The sequence below is a fragment of the Pygocentrus nattereri genome, chromosome 11 (assembly GCF_015220715.1).
Source record: "Pygocentrus nattereri isolate fPygNat1 chromosome 11, fPygNat1.pri, whole genome shotgun sequence".
Classification (NCBI taxonomy): Eukaryota; Metazoa; Chordata; class Actinopteri; order Characiformes; family Serrasalmidae; genus Pygocentrus; species Pygocentrus nattereri.
In genome coordinates, this window is record NC_051221.1 from 4,661,317 (window position 1) to 4,681,764 (window position 20,448).

The window sequence follows — 20,448 nt, forward strand, 5'->3', positions numbered from 1 at the left end:
CAAGAGTGGGGGCATACGGCATCAGTTTCCTGTGAAATTAGCTTGGGCTTGCACTATCCACAAAGTACAAGGTCTAACTGTGGAAAAGGCTGTTGTGTCTCTCAAAAAGACATTTGCAGCTGGACAAGCATATGTGGCTTTGAGTCGTGTCACGTCTCTGTCAGGCCTTATAATAGAAGATTTCAATGAGAAAGCAATATATGGCAAGCAAGATATTAAAGGTTTCATACAGAGTATGTCTGCATTTCTTCAGTCAGACTCAGCACCTGTACTGCCATCATGCAAGATGATTCTGCACAATGTACAAGGACTGTCATGTCACCTGGAAGACCTAAAACAAGATAGAAGGTATATGGAAGCTGATATCATCTGTGTGACTGAAACCTGGTTAAAATCAGACAACTGTACAGGTGATGTACAAATATCTGGATATGTATTTCAGAGCAGACCAAGGTGTGTTTCATACGACACTAGTGAAAGAATGTTTGCTGAACTAAAGGAGCAACAACATGGTGGTGTTGGTCTGTATTACAAGGAGCATATGAATTGTAGTGTTGTTCAGTCACCATGTGTGAACTTGGAGTGCCTGCAGTTTGTGATTCCTCAACTTAATATAACAGCAGCAGTTTTGTACAGACCACCTTCATACAACTTGCAAGAATTTGTTAAGAACCTGATAGCTTTGATCAAAGACATGGACAATTTTCCTGGAGTAAAAATGATCATGGAAGATTTCAATGAAAATCTTTTTACAACAAGCACAGTTAATGGTATCATGCAAGACTATGGCTTTACTCAGGTTGTACAAGGAGCAACTACTGAAAGTGGAACATTAATTGATCATGTTTATATAAAAGATGTAACTAGTTATAGCATTAAAGTTTCGATCATACCAACATATTTCAGCTACCATGAATGTGTTGTACTGAACTGTTTTAATAACTGAAATAAACTCACTAGTGAGACAGCAGTGAACTAAGTGAAACAGTTCAATCCAAACCATCCATGAGATGGGGGGAGGGGGATACAAGGGTAGAGTAAAAGAGGATGGCCCCTGTGGGAATACATTAGAGCTGAGGTGCCCTTATAAAGACTGCAGGTAAAAGTGGTATACATATGATCATTTCTGCTATATGTCCCAAATGTTATTGTTTATGTTACAGTTTGAAGGGAAAAAAATACAGTTTGACAGTGTCAATTCTGGTTTTACACCCTGTTTCATTGAAACCCTATTTGCATTGAAGTCCAAAACATAAGAAGCACACAGCAGTGCTCTGTTTTAGCACTCAGAATATCATTTATGTACAGGTTCTGCTAATTCAATTTAAACTTGATTAGAAATTTGCACACAGAAATTATGTCTTTATAGGAATATATTCAAAGTGATTTACATTGGTTATGTTTTACCTCAATGACATTTAGGAAATAATTAAGAAACAAAGGATTCAAAAGGGACATTTACAAAACAAGTGTCTTTACAGAGTTGGTTATATCTTTATTTTATTGTTCTGTTTTAATACATTAGCTTATGAAATATGTATTTTTCAATTGGAAAACTCTATTTAAGGTTCACAATCAGACCTTAAAACTGATCTTGTACTTTTGAGGGAACATTTACATTGTTTGTACCTTGATGAACAAAAACCATACCTGCACAAAAACTTACTAACAGTGTACACTGAGGATGATGTGGACAACATGTTGGCCACTCTTACCTGCAGTCTGAATGTAGCCTTACAGTCACAGAACATCTAAATGTAATTTCTATCACAACAACTGGTTAACATACTTTCATGTATTTTCCCCCGTTTTGGAGTACATGGTACTGGCTTAATGTTGTCTTCATAATGACCCTGCATACTGTACAGATACCTGAGAAGATGTATATATATGCTGCTGTTTTTACTATGTTTGGAGTACATTGTACTTCCTTAGATTTGTGTTGTGTTAATAGTGACCATGCCTACTATAAAGATTCCTCAGAATATCTATGGAGGCTGTACAATAGTTAAAAGGGCACCTCAGCTCTACATGGGGAAACATTATATATATATATATATATATATATATATATATAAAGGTATGTGCAGGATGTATGCAAATTTATACAGAATTGAAGTACTATGAAAAAACTGAAGTAAATATAGTAAATTAATGACAATCATTCATCAGATAAATTCCACATAGATAATACCTAAATAAAATTATATGAAAACATTCTTTGCAAAATATATGACTGTCTAACAGGAGTTACATATCCTACACATACTTCAGCACACTGGTTCAGTACTAATTTAAAACTTACTTATAAAAAATGATTTGTATCTGTACTCCTTTTTACACTACCATATTTTATTTACTGACAATCCAATCGTATTACAAAATGATTATAAATAAATATATATATATATTTTTTTTACTCCAATGTCATAGTTTTTCAGTTCCATCGCCTTTCTAAGAAAAGTGTGTACATGTTTTCCCTGATGAACATCAAACTCGCAGCTTTAGGGCAATAGAACCATTGCATACTGCAGTGTTTCAATGAACTTGGATGGCAAATCTATGTGGCTCAAGAATGTTAGTATGGAATATGAGCAGAAACATTGCTGTCTGTGGTGGACTTTCTTAAAATTATCACTTTTCTAGCCCACCAATGGTGTGATGTCAGCTCAATGACGGGTAAGATCTCCTGGCCAGAGACAACCTAAGGCAGAGTGGCATCAGCACTGGAATAAATGGAATTTCTGTTCAGGAAAACTTGACAAACCTTTGTCAACATGGAGTGCAACACAATGTAGTAATTCCAGACTTGGGGTGAAATAGCACAAACTACAAATGGATATCTGGTGCAGTGATATCAGCTGAATGACGGGTAAGATCTCCTGGCCAGAGACAACCTAAGGCAGAGTGATATCAGCACCAGTAAGCCCCACAAAAAAGACAGCAACTTCATTCCCACAGCACTGCTCTTCAAGCCACTTTATATTTCCAAACAAATGCATTGCTCATCACTGTCCTACCTACAAGTATTGTTACAACTACCTGTACAAATATGTTTTGCAATTTCTCCAGACGTTGAAAACAAATATTTGTAATACCAGTCATTAGGGTTTAAAACTATAGCTTTAATTGTTCTAATCATTTTAAAAGAATTTTAAAAGTTTGACATCACAATCATCTCTTGTATTATGTATTAGGACCCACAGATGTATTGACCTTTCTGAAAGTCTCTTGGCACATTTTGTGTTTTCCACCTTTTGTTGCCTTGTGTGCAGATCTCTAATTGGCCACATGGGTGCACAGTGCTGTAAGCAAGAACTAACTGACCCACTATCCAAGAAGATGTTCAGGGCTCTCTCTGCTGTCACATCACCTGCAAGGGCACCTCTCTAAAGTACACCAGCATACTTCACTGAAATCTTCACTTGCAAATTGTGACAAAAGAATCTGTGAAACTGTGATTTTGGGAGAAGTAGGGGACGAGTGCCTTGTTTTAGTCCTTTTTTCTCCTGTTTGTGTGTAAAGAGTTAGGCTAGCTTTTGTATTTTTGTTTCATTTTCTTTTGAAGTTTAGTTTCTGTAAAACTATTAGCAGTTTTTATTTGTTGTTTTGGCACATGCTCGTCTCTGAAGCCATCATCCCATCCAGCGTCTTAGTTCTGGCTATCAAAATGAATGTTTTGTGGTTCAAGTGATGTCCAGTGTTTAGAGCAGCTACTAATCTGGGGACAGACCTGACTCTCGATTTGTCGTACTGCCTAGCTCTACATCAGGTAGCAACAGGTGATACAATTAATCCTTAAAAAGAGCACATAGTGTTACCCCTACAACAGAATTCATATTTGAAAGTATTTACTGTCCTAGCTGAAATTGTACATATACAGTAATGGAGATTTTGACTTTATGACTGATGACTGTATAATTTGTACTTATCCAACCATGTATGTCTTTGTACTTTAAGAGTCTAACTGTAAAAATTAGTCACTGTTATGGTTTCCCATAATCTGAAGAATCTAAGGAAGGACAATGTACTGCAAACACAGCAAAATAAAGTGCTTGATTCATAGAAAATGATTCCTCTTCATTTAGTATTACTGTTATATGCTGTGTGCCTGTTGTAACATTCGTGATGTTAATATTACCTTTATGTGTTAAATCTATATCATACTTAAAGCACTGTTTCACAACATTCAATCAATGTCAAAATATTCTGGCATTTTCAATGACAATAAAACAGTACTCCTGAAATTTCCTTTATTTCTCTTCATAAAACAACATTGGTGATGACACAAGCATAATTTAGTGGTAAATACTCATACAACCTAAAAAGATACAAAGAATACTGAAACAAAAGTACATACTTGCAATAATAGTAATAAATCAATTAAAGAATTGTTGGAACACTTAACATAAAAACATAACAAAAACATAACAGAGCACCAATAGAACTTCACAATTGATACTTGGAACAGCTTTAAGTGGACATGTGAAAATTACACACAGCAATACATGTACCACTTGCTCGTTATTACTCGTTATTAATAATCACAGAATAAAATTCACACTTGTTTATTCTAGTTAAAAATATATAATATTCCTTCAGTTTCCAAGCTCACTTGGAGAGTAAATTCTTCAGGCAGTGGCAAAACCAGGCATATCACTCAACTGCCTGTCTCAAATAGACACAGGAAGAACTAAAACAATAACAATAGGTTATTATTGTTATTATAATAAAAAAAAATACAGCAAACAATAAAAATAACCCAAACAAAAAAAATAAATAAAAAAACAATATAACAAAACAGCGACTGGTGCCGATGAGGTAACCTATAGCAGAGGAATACAACAAAAACAAGACACTAACTTGTACACATTCCCTACCTAACAAAGGAAGACTCAGGCACAACCACTCACCACATTACCTTCAAGCACTCGCTCCCTAAAATACCAACCTAGAACGCGTCAGGCTTGTTGCTACTGTCTTGCTTCCCCAGTTCATAAAATCTCTTGACCCCACACAAAGTACCCATAAAAAGTGCTCCAAGACTCTCAGGCAGAGCTCTTGATCTGTAAGGTGTTAAACTAACATCAGTTACCAATATTCAACTTTAGTAACACCACAAGCCACTAAATGTGTACTTACACAGTGAAATGGCGACGCAGCGCCACACACACACAGCTAACGCTCACCATCATCAACGCGCAGGACCGGTAGAACATAAAGCCACGACCAATCAGTGGATTGCGTCACTACTGCAGCGCTGCGCATGACGACATCAACGATGCAGCCTCCTCCCTAGACACTTCCCCCACACTCCCTGGTGTTACCACTAAAGGGTCTGGAGGGGAACTGCCCCCCATTAGACAGGTCCTACCGGTCACAATCTGTTAGATAAACTGTGTTAATCCTAACTGGGTCTCACACAGGCCTAGAAATATGAGGCAGAAGACATTAGAGAGCTGCTGAATAACAGGCTGGACAATATAGCAAATATATGACATTATGATACTTAAAGACATTCTTATGATACACGATATACACACAATATTTCACTTTTCTGAGATTTCATAACTTTGAAAGGACAAAATGGTCCGTGTAGACACACGGTAGACTCATACAAGTACGTGCGGCTTCCAAAAAAAAAATAATAAAAGAACGGCTCCCGTCGTTCACTTCAAAGAGCCGGATCGTTCGTGACCGAACCATCACTACACCACACAAACCCCCATCTGCAGCAGACCTCGGCTCAGTCTGGCGCAGCGTGGAGCTGCACACCTCCCTGGCCTTGGGTTTAGACCTCTGGCCTTGGGTTTAGACCTCTGGCCTTGGGTTTAGACCTCTGGACAGCCACAACAGCCGTTCGAGGAAGACTGCCGTCTAGCCCGGTGCTGATCGCCTGAGTTGTAGCCAGCAAGGAGTCGAGGAGATCCTCGTCGCCTTTGATCTGGGAAGATCGAAGATTCTTCCTTCGAGTTCATTAACCTCTCAGCTCAGCCTCGCTCTGCCATCAAATCCAGCTGGAGAGCTGAGGAGAGGCATTGGGGAGAAACACCTCCCAGAGTTAAATTAAATTAAACAAGTCGTCTGTGGATTAGGGGAGTCAGTGCAGAGACTCAGACGGATCAATCTGACAGATAAAACAGGTTAAAAACAGTTAAAACAAAAGCAGAAAAACAGAAGGCTAGAAAGCTGGACTGAAAACAAACCAGCTTGGCAGCGGTGCCTGAGGCTCTGCTCCGACAGTAACCAGATCACCATCAGAAATACTGTACACACGAAATATTAACACCTGAAAATAACTGCACACAGTGCAAGACCCACAGGTGAAGCGGTCTCTGAGGGGTTTAAGGATTAAGAGGACTGAAACGCTAAAACGCTCCATGGCGTTCATGTAGAATAAAGTAGTCCTGAATGCGACTTCCTGTTCTCCTGAATATTCACTATTAGCTCACTCCCTCTTTAGCGCAGCTACCCACAATCACAGCTAGGTGGCACCAAAGAGCAAAAAAAATTGTGCCAAAAGTTTCAAATAAAATCCACAAACAAAACATTTTTAAATCAAAATGTCCAAAATATTCTGCAAATTCAAATTAAGAGTTAAATTAAAATTTTCAAACAGATTTCGACTCATTTTCCCTCATTTGATATGAATTTTAGTCGTTTTGCCAGTTTTTACTTTCATTTCTTTTATTTGCTGATTTTGCTGATAGATTTTTGCTTCACGTCCTGCGATGGACTGGCAGTCTGTTCAGGGTGCATCCTGCCTTCCACCTGATGACAGCTGGGATAGGCTCCAGCACCCCCCACGACCCAGAAGGAGAAGTGACTTAGAGAATGTGTGTGTGTGTGTGTGTGTGTGTGTGTGTGTGTGTGTGTGTGTGTGTGTGTGTCTGTGTGTTTTTGCTTCAGAAGAAAAAGCAATTTCAGAGGAGAAAGTGATTTCAGAAGAAAGAGTGATTTCTGTAGGAAAAGAGTGATTTCAGTAGGGAAAGAGTGATTTCAGAAGAAGAAAATGTATCAGTAAGATCAGCAAACCATGAGTAATATGAGTAATAAACTCATATCAGGAGTGAAAATGAGCAGTAATCTTCTTTAAAAGTTTAATTTAACTTAATTTACTATTATTTGCATTATTAACTCCACAAAACCACTGAATTCAGTACAGAGGGGTCCTTTGGTCCCTTTGTGGTCATCATATCTTTATATTATATATTAATATATATTATTATATTATATTAATTTTGCAGTTGCTGAAGCCACAGGTGAAGCTTCTATGTCCTATTTGTGGATCATCTCTGTGGAGAAAGAACCACAGAAAGTTCCTGATGGAACAGCAGTGTCCTGAGGCCGAGTTCATGCTGCGTCTGAGCGCCGTTTAAACCGTGTAAATTGTGCTCAAAAGCTGACAAAGCCAGTAAAACACTGCACTTAGGCCTTCATCCTAAAGTTAGGACAGGGTTTAAGAGGTTTAGTCTAGTTAGGATGTTTGTGTGACGCTGTTTTCTGATCTGGAGTTAATGATCAGATTATGAAGTTATTCTGGAATAGATACTGTCCTGATTAGCGTCTGTGAGTCCACTGTCTGTCCATCCACCTGAAAGCAGAACAATGTCAGTGTGACACCAATAAACACTGACGCTCTACATCATAACTGATCTGTTTATCTCTGTTAGCTTTATTTCAGATCTATAATGAAACGTGAGGTTGTGTTTGGTACTCAGTGAGTCGCAGATGCTGCGAGGAGGAAAATCTTAAAGAACTGCTTCAGTGAAACGTTTACCTGATCCTCAAAGTTCTTCTGCTGGTAAGTTATGTTTTCAGCATGTGTGAGATCTGTGTGTCTGTCTAGACTGTGTCAGCTTTCAAAACTCTACTGTAAATTTACAGTAAATGGAGGAGAAACATCCCACTGAACTGATTCACACAAAGCATTTTCTATTCTATTCACTGGAATTTAATTTACCAATAAAAGCACAGAAAAAAGCTTTAAGCTGTTAAATCAGCAGAGCCGACAGTGCAGCTCATCACCCTGATAAACACAGCAGTTGAGTAAAGACGTCTCAGTGTGTAGAGACTCAGAGCTCAGACCACAATTACAGGCTAATTCATCTCACCTGATCATGGGAGTAGCGCACAGTTCACCACAGGAGTCTCCCCACCTGAGGAGAAAGTTTTACACACAGTTTACTATGAATGAGAAATAATTAAAGGAGAAAAGGGGTAAAACAGAGAAAACCCCCCCTTAGGACCAGTGTCCACTTACAGTAAAGCTAAATCACATGAGTTCATCATAAAATAGAAAATGTGCCGTAACTTTTTCACAGGTCACGTTTTAAGCTTTATTTTTCCCCAATATGTTAAATTCAGTAAATAAACAGTAACTGTGTGTTAAATGTACAGTAGTGTGTCTCTGTAGAGGGTGTGGTCAAAGCCTGAACACACTGTGAGGGCAGAACAGCACTAACAGGCCTGTTGAGGCAGGACGGGGGCAGCAGGGCTGCTGAGATTTCAGGATCCTTTAACTGAAAGTCCTCAAATTAAAACAGATCTGAACTGTAAATGAATCTGAACCCTGTAAAGTTCAGTGTGCTTGTTTTAGAGTTTGAGGTTTTAGATTTTATCCATATATATTCAACCCCTGCAGTAGCCGTTCACTGTCTAGGAGCTGAATCACTTCCCTGACCTGCTGACCACTTGGGGGCGTCACTAAAACACACCCAGGCTGAGGTTAAAGAGGGCAGTGGGCAGTTCTGATCAACAAAGCTGAATCGTCTTTTTAAACGAAGTGTGAAATGACAGTAACACTCAGCTGCAGGCTTGCATCGCTCCCTTTCAAGTTCTGAATTAGAGATTTTAAAAAAAGTATGTTAATTAAAATGATGAATATATTTAGCCATTTGTTTACTGTATAAACATTTCTTGTTTACATATTTTTAAAACCATAATGGAAATAACACGCCCAACTACTGACCACCTGAAACCGAAGTGATGAACTACTTATTCCTATTTAAGCTAGAGTTTGATGATGATTGTCTTTTTTATCTGAAAGTAAAAACTATAAAACTATGAATTAACAAACTGGATCTATTTCATAAAGAATAAAAGTCACAGATAGAATCTCTGCAGATGTTCATGTGAGTCAGCTGGACGTAGATTATCCCAACAAGTTTAAACTGAAAGCATCTCACACTACCGACCTCTACCTGAGCGTGCACTAAACTCAGCTGCCTCTGCCTTAAAGGCTGGGGCTGTTTTAAGGTTCTGTCCACTCTGGAAGGACGGCTCACTAACCAGAGTCTCCACTGCTCTACCTCTGACCACTGCTGAGAAATCACTATTTGACTGACATGAACAAAGTCTAGCTATGATTTTTTGTGTGACCTGCAGGCCTTGCTCTTTAGATGCGCTGCTAGTGGTGACTCACTGTTTAGAGATAAAACATAAAAACACTTAAAAGTCCCTGTAAGCTTATTTTTAAAGCATTTTGAATATTTTAATGATCAAATATGATTACATATTGTTGCAGCCCTAAATAACAGCTGGAATAAGACTAAATTAGCAATGAGACACAGTAAACAATTTAAATATTAAGTGACTATTCTACGCTAATGACACGAGCATGTACAGGAGGGCCGCTCTGTGGGTACTAGAGACACTGTTAATGTTCTTTCTTTGAACAGAATCTGTATTGATAGAGACTATACTCACTAGTTCTCATGTTTTACCAGCATAAATCCAACCTGGAGCAGCACCATTCCTATAGTCACTCCTACAATCAATCCTACAATTACTCTTCTAATCAGACGGCTCTGGCAGTTACTGCATTTTCCATCTGCAGACAAAAAAAATAAAAAGATCACCATTTGGTTAAAATGACTGAAATTCATCCATCATTCCAGACAAGCTTCATCCTGTGGAAACAGATACTTAAACAAATCCGGGTGAGTCTGGATCTTTATTGCACTTCTACCATTACAACCAATATACCACACTCAGAGTTCAGGATTTAGTGTGATCTAATCGAAGATTTACTGCAAGACCTACTGTACGACCTACTGCACGACCTCCTGCACGACCTCCTGCACGACCTCCTGCACGACCTACTGCACGACCTACTGCAAGACCCCCTGTATGACCTAATGTACGACCTACTGCAAGACCTCCTGTACGACCTACTGCAAGACGTACTGCAAGATGTACTGTACAACTCAGAAAAGATTTTGGTGTAAAATTTTACACCACATTTTCTTGTGGGATTAATAAAGTGATCTATCTATCTATCTATCTATCTATCTATCTATCTATCTATCTATCTATCTATCTATTCATGGTGGAGGGATACATGCAGGGTTGTGAGGCAAAAAAGAAAACTTTTTTTTCTATCATTTTCCCAGCATCTGATTTGGATGGTAAATAAAATGTCTATATCTGTGTTGTAGTCATGGTGACCCCTGGTTCCCATCACCACCGCTGTAAAGACATCTGAACCATTTCACACCAAACTGCTCTGAATCACTGTTTACACCTGAACTCAATTATGTAGAATTTTTGTATTTCAATGAAAAATGATTATTTTATTTGTGAACAGCTGTTTGAGCCAATTTGCGTGAATGATCCATACTGATGTTGATTAAATCAGACAACGTTCAGAAGTTTAACTTATGAAATATATTATTTGCTGATTTTTGGTTTTTGTACATCTACTATTCTACTGCTGTAATTTAAAGATACCAATTACAGCACACCAATAACTGCAGTAACTTCAGGAGACTAGAATCTCCTCAAACTGGCTTTCAATCAGCTACAAACTACAAATATCAACAGATATACTCACCCCACTGTTTAATTACTGGTGTGCTGATGGAGCTGTGAGTCACATAACAGTCATAATCTGCTGCTTCACCCTCATTTATCTCCACACTCTTCCTCAGCTGGTAGGTTCCATCATCATTGGGTCTGACTCCTGAAGATCTTAGTAGATGTTCAGGCAGTGAAGTGGTGACCTTTCTCACTTTAATCTCCATGTCTTTGGGGTAGAAGCCCGTGGCCAGGCAGGTCAGGGTCAGCTTCTTCAGGTCAGTTACAGATTTCTTCACAAACACATAAACATCCACTTCACCTGAAGAGAAAACAAAAGCACAATGAAACATTTCCTCAGAATAAGTGAGATGTTCTGACACAGAAATGTGTGCACTGTTCATCCATGTATTCAAGTTCTGGTGATAATATTGTGAATTTCTGTGTCATAACTGCATCATTTCATAATTTGCTGCTTTTACAGTTAAAATATACAGATACAGAGAGATTCTGCATAATTAAACGGTGAGGATGTAAACAGAGTCGTTCAGAGTGGTTTGGTGTGGGACGCTCCGTTCTAGAGAAACTTGGAGAGAAACGTCAGAATTGTTCAGAGACGTCTGAAGAGTTTAATGCTTCTGGGTTCTAGATTTACTGGTGGTTTTTGCTAAATACCCCCATAATCAACTTCTATGACCACTATTAATCAGCTAATAGTAATAATAAATTAATTATTAATCTGATTAAGGCAAGATTCTGAATACTCACTCTGTTTGGTTTCAGTGGTGTTGTACTGTAAATAAATCTTCAGCCAGTGCTCACACTCTTCACATCTCTGAACAGCGTTCTGACCACGTCCAGCGTTCCACTCCTCTGTTACCCCATCCTGACCGACTGGCGCTGACCATTTCCTCGAGGTCCAGTTATAGGAGATTAAACTCTGTCCGTCGTAGCCGTATTCATTAATGCAGTTCAACACTGACACTGAGCCGTCCGAATGTTTTTCACCCTCACAGCCGATTCTCCACTGCAGAGTGTGACCATCTGAAATATAAAGAATGATTCATGTGAGCAAAGCCAGACGCAGGTTATCTGTGTGTTACAGCAAATAACCTCATAGACATTAAAATAGCATTAAAATAAAACAAGTCAATAACAATAAATAATAAATGTCCAAAACAATCGAGGTAGCAGTGAATTATAACATCAGGACACGCTTCCTTTAGTGCACATCAGTGCTGCACTGGCTGTATGCAGGTAATCGACCTGTGTAACATTTGAATCTTTACATATCGCTCTTTTTATTGTCACTAATAAATAAATAACAGCGCTGGGCCACGTTCTGTAGCTCAGGCTAAGTACTTGTATTTTGAAGGGGTGTGTGTTTCTGGTGGTGCCGAGCTTAACAGAGAGAGCCAGCTGTTAAGCAAGTGAGCTAAGAGAGGAGTATGCATGTTCCTCCTTGTTAGACCCAAGCTGCTGTGACTCTTAATGAAGAGTTATGGACCAGAACCTCAACATCTCCAAGTTTCTTTGGAGAACGCTACACATGGTGTCAGAATTGGCGAAAGAACCAAAGACGAAGGGTCAGCCTGAGCCGTGGCGAATGCTCACTCAGCGGTCAGAGCCACTTTTAAGCGCAGTTAGAATCAGTGCTTGAAGGCTCAGCCCTGCAGACCTTGTTAGACCTCAATGCCAAAGTTCAAGTGACTTGGCACAGCCTGGTAGCCGGCCTGAGTAAAAACGTAATCCGTTCCAAACTTTATTAAATACACATCCCAGTCCACAGCTCGGTCAGTAAAGCTTTGAAACGGCCTGTGGTTTGTTGACGTCTTTCAGTATATTTTTCAGCTCCAATCACTGCTTAGTAACCGTTACACTATTCTTCATTATCTCGCTCAAGCTTTCAGGTTTTATACCGTGGCAGTCTACTTTAGCTAAGCAGCTTCACAGTTTGCTGCTTTTTCTATCTTTCTGTGTATTTAATCTAATTGTTGTGTATGTCGTCTTCACTGGGGTTAATGCTTTGCCTGTAAAGAAAGGATGTGGGCTTTATAGGGAAATGTTTCATTGGATGTTGGGTTTATTTTAACATGTGCTCTCTGTGATTAAAGTAATTCTGATACTGTTTTGTCTCAATTTGGAAAAGAAATGCACTAATAGTGGAGACGTGCCAACACTGGCTAATATAATATATAATACAGTGGGGCAAAAAAGTATTTAGTCAGCCACTGATTGTGCAAGTTCTCCTACTTAGAAAGATGAGAGAGGTCTGTAATCTTCATCATAGCTACACTTCAACTATGAGAGGCAATATAGGAAAAAAATCCAGGAAATCACATTGCAGGATTTTTAAAGAATTTATTTGTAAATTATGGTGGAAAATAAGTATTTGGTCACCCACAAACAAGCAAGATTTCTGGCTCTCACAGACCTGTAACTTCTCCTTTAAGAAGCTCTTCTGTCCTCCACTCGTTATCTGTATAAAAGACACCTGTCCGCAGCTTCAAACAGTCAGATTCCAAACTCAACCACGGCCAAGACCAAAGAGCTGTCGAAGGACACCAGGAAGAAAATTGTGGAATCTACAATAGGCAAGCAGGTTGGTGGGAATAAATCAATTGTGGGAGCAATTGTAAGAAAATGGAAGACATACAAGACCATTGATAATCTCCCTCGATCTGGGGGCCCACGCAAGATCTCATCCCGGGGGGTCAAAATGATCATGAGAATAGTGAGCAAAAATCCCAGAACTACACGGAGGGACCTGATGAATGACCTGCAGAAAGCTGGGACCAAAGTAACAAATGCTACCCTCAGTAATACACTACGCCGAGAGGGACTCAAATCCTGCAGTGCCAGGCGTGTCCCCCTGCTTACGCCAGTACATGTCCAGGCCCGTCTGAAGTTTACCAGAGAGCATATGGATGATCCAGAAGAGGACTGGGAGAATATCATGTGGTCAGATGAAACCAAAATAGAACTTTTTGGTAAAAACTCAACTCGTCGTGTTTGGAGGAAGAAGAATGCTGAGTTGCATCTCAAGAACGCCATACCTACTGTGAAGCATGGAGGTGGAAACATCAGGCTTTGGAGCTGTTTTTCTGCAAAGGGGACAGGACGGCTGATCCGTGTTGAGGGAAGAATGAACGGGGCCATGTATCGTGAGATTTTAAGCCAAAACCTCCTTCCATCATTGAGAGCATTGAAGACGGAACGTGGCTGGGTCTTCCAGCATGACAATGATCCCAAACACACCGCTCGGGCAACAAATGAGTGGCTCCGTGAAAAGCATTTCAAGGTCCTGGAGTGGCCTAGCCAGTCTCCAGACCTCAACCCCACAGAAAATTTGTGGAGGGAGTTGAAAGTCCGTGTTGCCCAGCGACAGCCCCAAAACATCACTGCTCTAGAGGAGATCTGCAGGAGGAACGGGCCAAAGTACCAGCTACAGTGTGCAAACCTGGTGAAGACTTGCAGGAAACGTTTGACCTCTGTCATTGCCAACAAAGGTTATGTTACAAAGTATTGAGTTGAACTTTTGTTATTGACCAAATACTTATTTTCCACCATAATTTACAAATTAATTCTTTAAAAATCCTACAATGTGATTTCCTGGATTTTTTTTTCTCATTGTCTCTCATAGTTGAAGTGTAGCTATGATGAAAATTACAGACGTCTCTCATCTTTCTAAGTAGGAGAACTTGCACAATCAGTGGCTGACTAAATACTTTTTTGCCCCACTGTATAATATAATATGTCACTGTGGTGCTGAATGGGCTTTACTTAACTTGCTGTGAGATCATTAAAGAAAAGAAAAAAAAAAAAAACACTGACCACTTAAAAAGGTAGCCAGATATAATCTATAACTAATGTTCCAGGCCTGTTGAGCACGGCATGTTCTATTTAGTTACAGAAAAATAAATAATAGCATTGGGCTCTTTTCTCTAGGCTAAGGACTTGTGTTGTGAAAGAATGTGTGTGTTTTTGTGGTGGCTAGTTTTACAGTGGGAACTGTGTTAGGTGAGTGAGGTAACAGTGTGTGTGTTTTTCCCCCGAGACCAAACCTGCAGTAGAAGCCTGAGCTCTGTTCAATCTGCATGTAAACAGTCATTAAAGCAGATTTTATCACCTTAGAAAATCATTTAAGTTCAGCTTTTCTCTCTCAGATCGAAGCAGAGAAACTTTTTTATGCATTTGTTACAGTCAGAGTTGATCACTGTAATGGTCTTCTTACCGGACCTCCTAAGAAAACAGTACATCTTTTACAGCTTGTGCAGAACTCAGCAGCATCCTAATAAAAACTAAACAGAGATCAGATCAGTCCTGCTTTAAAAGAGCTACACTGCCTGGATCATTCAGGATGGATTTTAAAGCTCTGCTACTAGTTTTTAAAGCTCTAAATGACCTTAACGCACCACTTAGATCACAGAATGCCTGTCTATGCTCCAGCATGTGATCTGGGATCTGCTAATAATGACCTTCTGCAAACACCTTTAGTAAAACGGAACAAGAGATACAACCCCAATTCCAATGAAGTTGAGATCTTGTGTAAAACATGAATAAAAACAGAATATGATGATTTGCAAATCCTTTTCAACCGATATTCAACTGAATACACTACAAAGACAAAATATTTAATGTTCAAACGGATAAACTTTTTGCAAATATTCACTCATTTTGAATTTGATGCCTGCAGCATGTTCCAAAGAAGTTGGGACAGGGGCAACCAAAGACTGTGAAAGTTGAGGAATGCTCAAAAACACCTGTTTGGAACATTCCACAGGTGAACATTTTAACTGGAAACAGGTGAGTGTCATGATTGGGTATAAAGGGAGCATCCCTGAAAGGCTCAGTCGTTCACAAGCAAGGACGGGGCAAGGTTCACCACTTTGTGAACAACACTGTTGAGAACAATATTTCTCAATGTGCAATTGCAAGGAATTTAGGGATTTATCATCTACAGTCCATAATATCATCAAAAGATTCAGAGAATCTGGAGAAATCTCTGCAGATAAGCAGCAAGGCAGAAAACCAGCACTGAATGCCCGTGACCTTCCATCCCTCAGGCGGCTCTGCATTAAAAACCGACATCATTCTGTAACGCATATTCCCACATGGGCTCAGGAACATTTCAGAAAACCACTGTCAGTGAACTCAGTTTGTCGCTCCATCTACAAGTGCAGGTTAAAACTCTGCCATGCAAAGCGAAAGCCACATATCAACACCACCCAGAAACGCCGCCGGCTTCTGTGGGCCAGAGCTCATCTGAGATGGACTGACGCAAAGTGGAAAAGTGTCCTGTGGCCTGACGAGTCCACATTTCACACTGTTTCTGGAAATCATGGACGTCGTGTCCTCCGGGCCAAAGAGGAAAAGGACTGTCCGGATTGTATCAGCGCAAAGTTCAAAAGCCAGCATCTCTGATGGTGTGGGGTGTGTTAGTGCCCATGGCAGGGGTAACCTGCACATCTGTGAAGGCACCATTAATGCTGAAAGGTACATACAGGTTTTGGAGCAACATCTGCTGCCATCCAAGCAACGTCTTTTTCAGGGACGTCCTGCTTATTTCAGCAAGACGATGCCAAGCCACATTCTGCACGTGTTACAACAGCGTGGCTTCGTAGTAAAAGAGTGCGGGTACTAGACTGGCCTGCCTGCAGTCCAGACCGGTCTCCCATTGAATATGTGTGGCGCGTTATGAAGCACAAAATACGACAACGGAGACCCCGGACTGCTGAGCAGCTGAAGCTGTACATCAAGCAAGAATGGGAAAGAATTCCACCTTCAAAGCTTCAACAATCAGTGTCCTCAGTTCCCAAACGCTTATTGAGTGTTGTTAAAAGGAAAGGTGATGTAACACAGTGGTAAACACGCCCCTGCCCCAACTTCTTTGGAACGTGTTGCAGGCATCAAATTCAAAATGAGTGAATATTTGCAAAAAACAAATCAATTTTATCCGTTTGAACATTAAATATCTCGTCTTTGTAGTGTATTCAAATAAATATCGGTTGAAAAGGATTTGCAAATCATCCTATTCTGTTTTTATTTATGTTTTACACAACGTCCCAACTTCACTGGAACTGAACTCAGCTTGACTGATAAAATACTTTGATCTGTCATGGTCTTGTCTATCGCTGTAAAATTTCACCCGTCTGTAAAGCAATTTGAGCTGCCACCAGTGTGAAAAGTGCCCTATAACTACTTATTATTATTATTATTATTAATATTATTATTTTTATGTTAATCCAGGTAAACTCAGTGTCCCTGTTTTATAAATGGCTGTGCATGTTCTCACCTGACTCATCGTGTCTGAAGGTCTTCATCTGTATGTCGAGGATCTTGTTTAACTGGTGTCCATCGTACTTCAGCTTATCAGTGCCTGCTGTCCACTCACGCTCCTTCACCTCCTTCAGCCAGTCCTGTTTAGGAGTCCTGACCCCGTCTGTACTGCTGTAGGAGTCAATCTGTCTGTCATCCAGCAGAGTCACTGTACTGAACTCATAGACTCTGTCTGTAGAGTTTCTGGACTGGATAGTGTAGAGATAAAACAGGGAGTGTTTATCTGTGGAGAAATAAAAAGACTGGATATTAAACAATGATTTCACTACAATAAACAGGACCAGTAATTCAGATCAAGGTCTACAATAAAACTTCATTCTTTTGTCTTTTTATATTCCAATGACACCCAAACTGGATCTTCATTTATCTCAAGCATATAAAATACAGGTGTCCTGATCAAGATCTGATTTCCTCTCAAGACTCTCTTAACATGAGGTGGACAAGAACATCGACTGTGAGCCAGAACATCAGTGCTTGACCTCATAAATGCTCTTTTGACTGAATGGACACAAATTCCCAGATACACTCCAAAACCTTGTGGAAAGCTTCCCAGAAGAGTGGAGGCTCTTATAGCCACAAAGGGGCGCAACTCCTATTACTGCATATGGTTTCAGAATCGGACGTCTGAAAAGCTTATATAGGTGTGATAGTCAGGTGTCCACACACTTATGGCCAGGGAAATATATTTCCATTGTTTGTGGACCTGATATCAGCCACAGTAGTCAGCCACACCGCCGCGCCATCTCACCTGCATATCCTTGGTAAAACACTCATTTCAGACACTTGTTCTGAAAACATATTCAGCCCACAGAGATCTGAGCCTCTGACGGCGGCAGAGACTTTCCAGCATAACTTCCGCTTTACTCAAAGAAACTTCCGTCAGAGTGAACCTACAGAAAACTCACCGCCAACAACAACAACAGCAACAGCAACGAGCAGCAGCAAAGCCAAAGCCAGCAGCGCTGTAGCTGAAGCTGTGTTCGTGTTGCTGCTCGTCATCTTCGGTGTGTCCCTCTCTTCATCCTCAGGGCAGATTCAGGTCCTAACGCTGTGACACTCATCGGAAGGCTGAGTCTCCAGACGGTTATGTTAGTAAATACCGTTAAACTCTGCTGTGGTGGTCGCTCGTAGCGGGTAGATTCGCCCCGTACACAGAAAAAGAAAAAGAAAACATGGCGGTCTGGAGCAATAGACTTCCTTCCTCTTTACTGCTATAAACCACGCAGAACTAACAAGAGCTCCACCCCTAGTGCTAGTAAAATGGTTTAAGAGAGTTCCACAGTTTCAGAGCAGCCACAGCAAACGCCCCGTCCCCCCTCTGTCTCAGCCTCGACCTGGGGACCACCAAGCCAGGTGGTCCATAGGTTCCATTGAGGACTACATGAAGGTCTCTCCTGGCCAAATAGGAGAATTTTTGTTTTGGCCTCATTTAGATTTAAAAAGTTTAAAGCCATCCATGCCTTTATTTCCTCGATGAAGCTCAGTAGAGTGGTCAAAGGTCTAGCATCCTCTTTCTTCAACGGTAAATAAATGTGGGTATCATCAGCATAGCAATGGAAGGAGATCCCATATTTTCTAAAAACACTGCACTGCCCCCAACGGCAGCATATACACTGTAAATAAAAAAAGGGGCCCAGGATCGAACCCTGGGGAACCCCACACGAGAGAGATGCTGCAGACGAGAGTGCCTCCCCACTACTAACAACAAAACTCCTGTCTGATAGATAGGACTGAAACCACTCTAGAGCAAGGCCTTTAATTCAAGTAGAACTCTCCAAACGCTCAACAAGCATATTATGGTCAATTGTATCGAAGGCAGCTGTTAAATCTAAGGATCTAAAGGAAGTTTGGAGATAGGCCTGTAATTAGAGCACACAGATGGATCCAGGCTAGGCTTTTTGATGATTGGATGGATCAATGCCTTTTTCAAATAGGTGGGAACTGTTGCCATGTTTAGGTTGCTATTAATGATGCCTACAACCTCAGGCCCTATAGTGTCAAAGACTTCCTTAAAAAATCCAAGGCATATAAAAAGCAGGAACTCACTTTCAATTGGCAATAATAATGAATGGGAGTGAATGGAGGTCACGGCTAAAAACGAGAAGTTAAATAGTCTCTAATCACTGAACCAGAACTTTCCTCTAATATTAGACAGCAGAAGGATGGAGGCAAAGGAAACTCACCTGTTCATTTCCTCTTTACTACAGTAATCGGGGTTCGGGCAGCAGGTTGCGGGGCTTCACTGCTGAAGAGAGATGATTGATGGGTGAGCGAATCAGCTCATTGGATGTTCGCGCTCACTGACGTCATTAACATGCATGAGGCCTCATTTTAAACTCCTATAACTCAAGATTAAAAGCTCTTAAAATATAAACGAGTCTGACTCGCTCACTGTACTGCATTACTTTATTAATCATTTTGTTTATCAGGCAGCTCAGAACTTCATCGTGTCTCTGGTGTTCTGTGCTTTTATGATGGGTTTGTTACATTTTTGTGAAAATAATGCCATAAATATAATTTTATATCATTCATTTGAAATACCATTCACTGGACTCACCGTCACTGGTGCTTCACCACATTCATACAACACCAGTGTCATCAGTGTTAATGTTGATGTCCTGACCGATCAGAACGCTTAAAAACCCGTTCATGTCAGAAATTGGATCTTTATCAGTGTTTCAGTGAGGTAGTGCTTATTCTGTCATATCGGCCAATCAGAGTGCAGGATAGAGGCAGAGGACTTACAGCCTACAGGTTCATGGAAAGCTGGTTACCTGGCTTAAAAACAAGAGACGCACCCTCCTCAGTCCTGAGACTGGACGGGTTAGAAACGTGTTTGCTGCTTAATAAACACCATAACACATTCATTTATTTTATGGGAAACATATTCAGTGTCCAATGTAGTGGACATTTGGACTTGAAGTGTAAGATATTTTGAAAAATGAACTTGTTTATAATCTCCAGCATAACAAGACACAAAGTAAGCACTGAGCGTTTTCTGTGTTCGCTGTTTGTATGAAAAAGGTTCTGAACTCCTGGACCCTCCTGGACTTCTGCTTGACCCACTCCTTCAATATCAATCAGTCCTCTGTGGGGTTTCAGCTTTGTTATGATTTTAAAAATCGTAGGTTATAGTCGTTTGTTGGGGTTAAAATTGTAGCGTAGGCCCACCTTAATGGCAGAGAGCAAAGTTCAGTTGAAAGAGGGCTCAACACAAACAGCCTAAACCATAGCAGATCATCTCCTCCACCCCCTTCACAACATTTTCTCATTTAGTTCAGATAAAACGCTTTGGATGATCCTTTGTTGAGA

At 40.3% G+C, this 20,448-nt stretch overlaps 1 protein-coding gene across 2 annotated transcripts; it reads right to left on the bottom strand.

Annotated features, from left to right (window-relative positions):
- Window positions 1-4,239: 4,239 nt before the first annotated feature.
- Window positions 4,240-18,354, bottom strand: LOC108412344 (zinc-alpha-2-glycoprotein-like). Of its 2 annotated transcripts, none has more exons than XM_017684326.2 (7): window positions 18,042-18,354; window positions 17,093-17,359; window positions 11,566-11,841; window positions 10,835-11,119; window positions 9,709-9,832; window positions 8,115-8,159; window positions 4,240-6,127 (listed from the first exon to the last, which is right to left on the bottom strand). In XM_017684326.2, coding segments are annotated over exons 1-6 (1,047 nt in total). In that variant the 5' UTR covers window positions 18,136-18,354; the 3' UTR covers window positions 4,240-6,127; window positions 8,115-8,158. The 2 variants fall into 2 exon arrangements, with proteins under 2 accessions (XP_017539815.1, XP_017539814.1); XM_017684325.2 differs by having other exon boundaries at window positions 4,240-7,594.
- Window positions 18,355-20,448: the final 2,094 nt, after the last annotated feature.

What these genes read in the sequence shown, in the direction of transcription:
- LOC108412344 (XM_017684326.2), bottom strand. Translation starts at nt 18,135, where the DNA reads ATGACGAGCAGCAACACGAACACAGCTTCAGCTACAGCGCTGCTGGCT. An exon ending in CTTCAGACACGATGAGTCAG is followed by an intron (nt 11,842 to 17,092) that starts GTGAGAACATGC and finishes TTTATATTTCAG; the next exon opens with ATGGTCACACTCTGCAGTGG. An exon ending in CACCACTGAAACCAAACAGA is followed by an intron (nt 11,120 to 11,565) that starts GTGAGTATTCAG and finishes TTTTCTCTTCAG; the next exon opens with GTGAAGTGGATGTTTATGTG.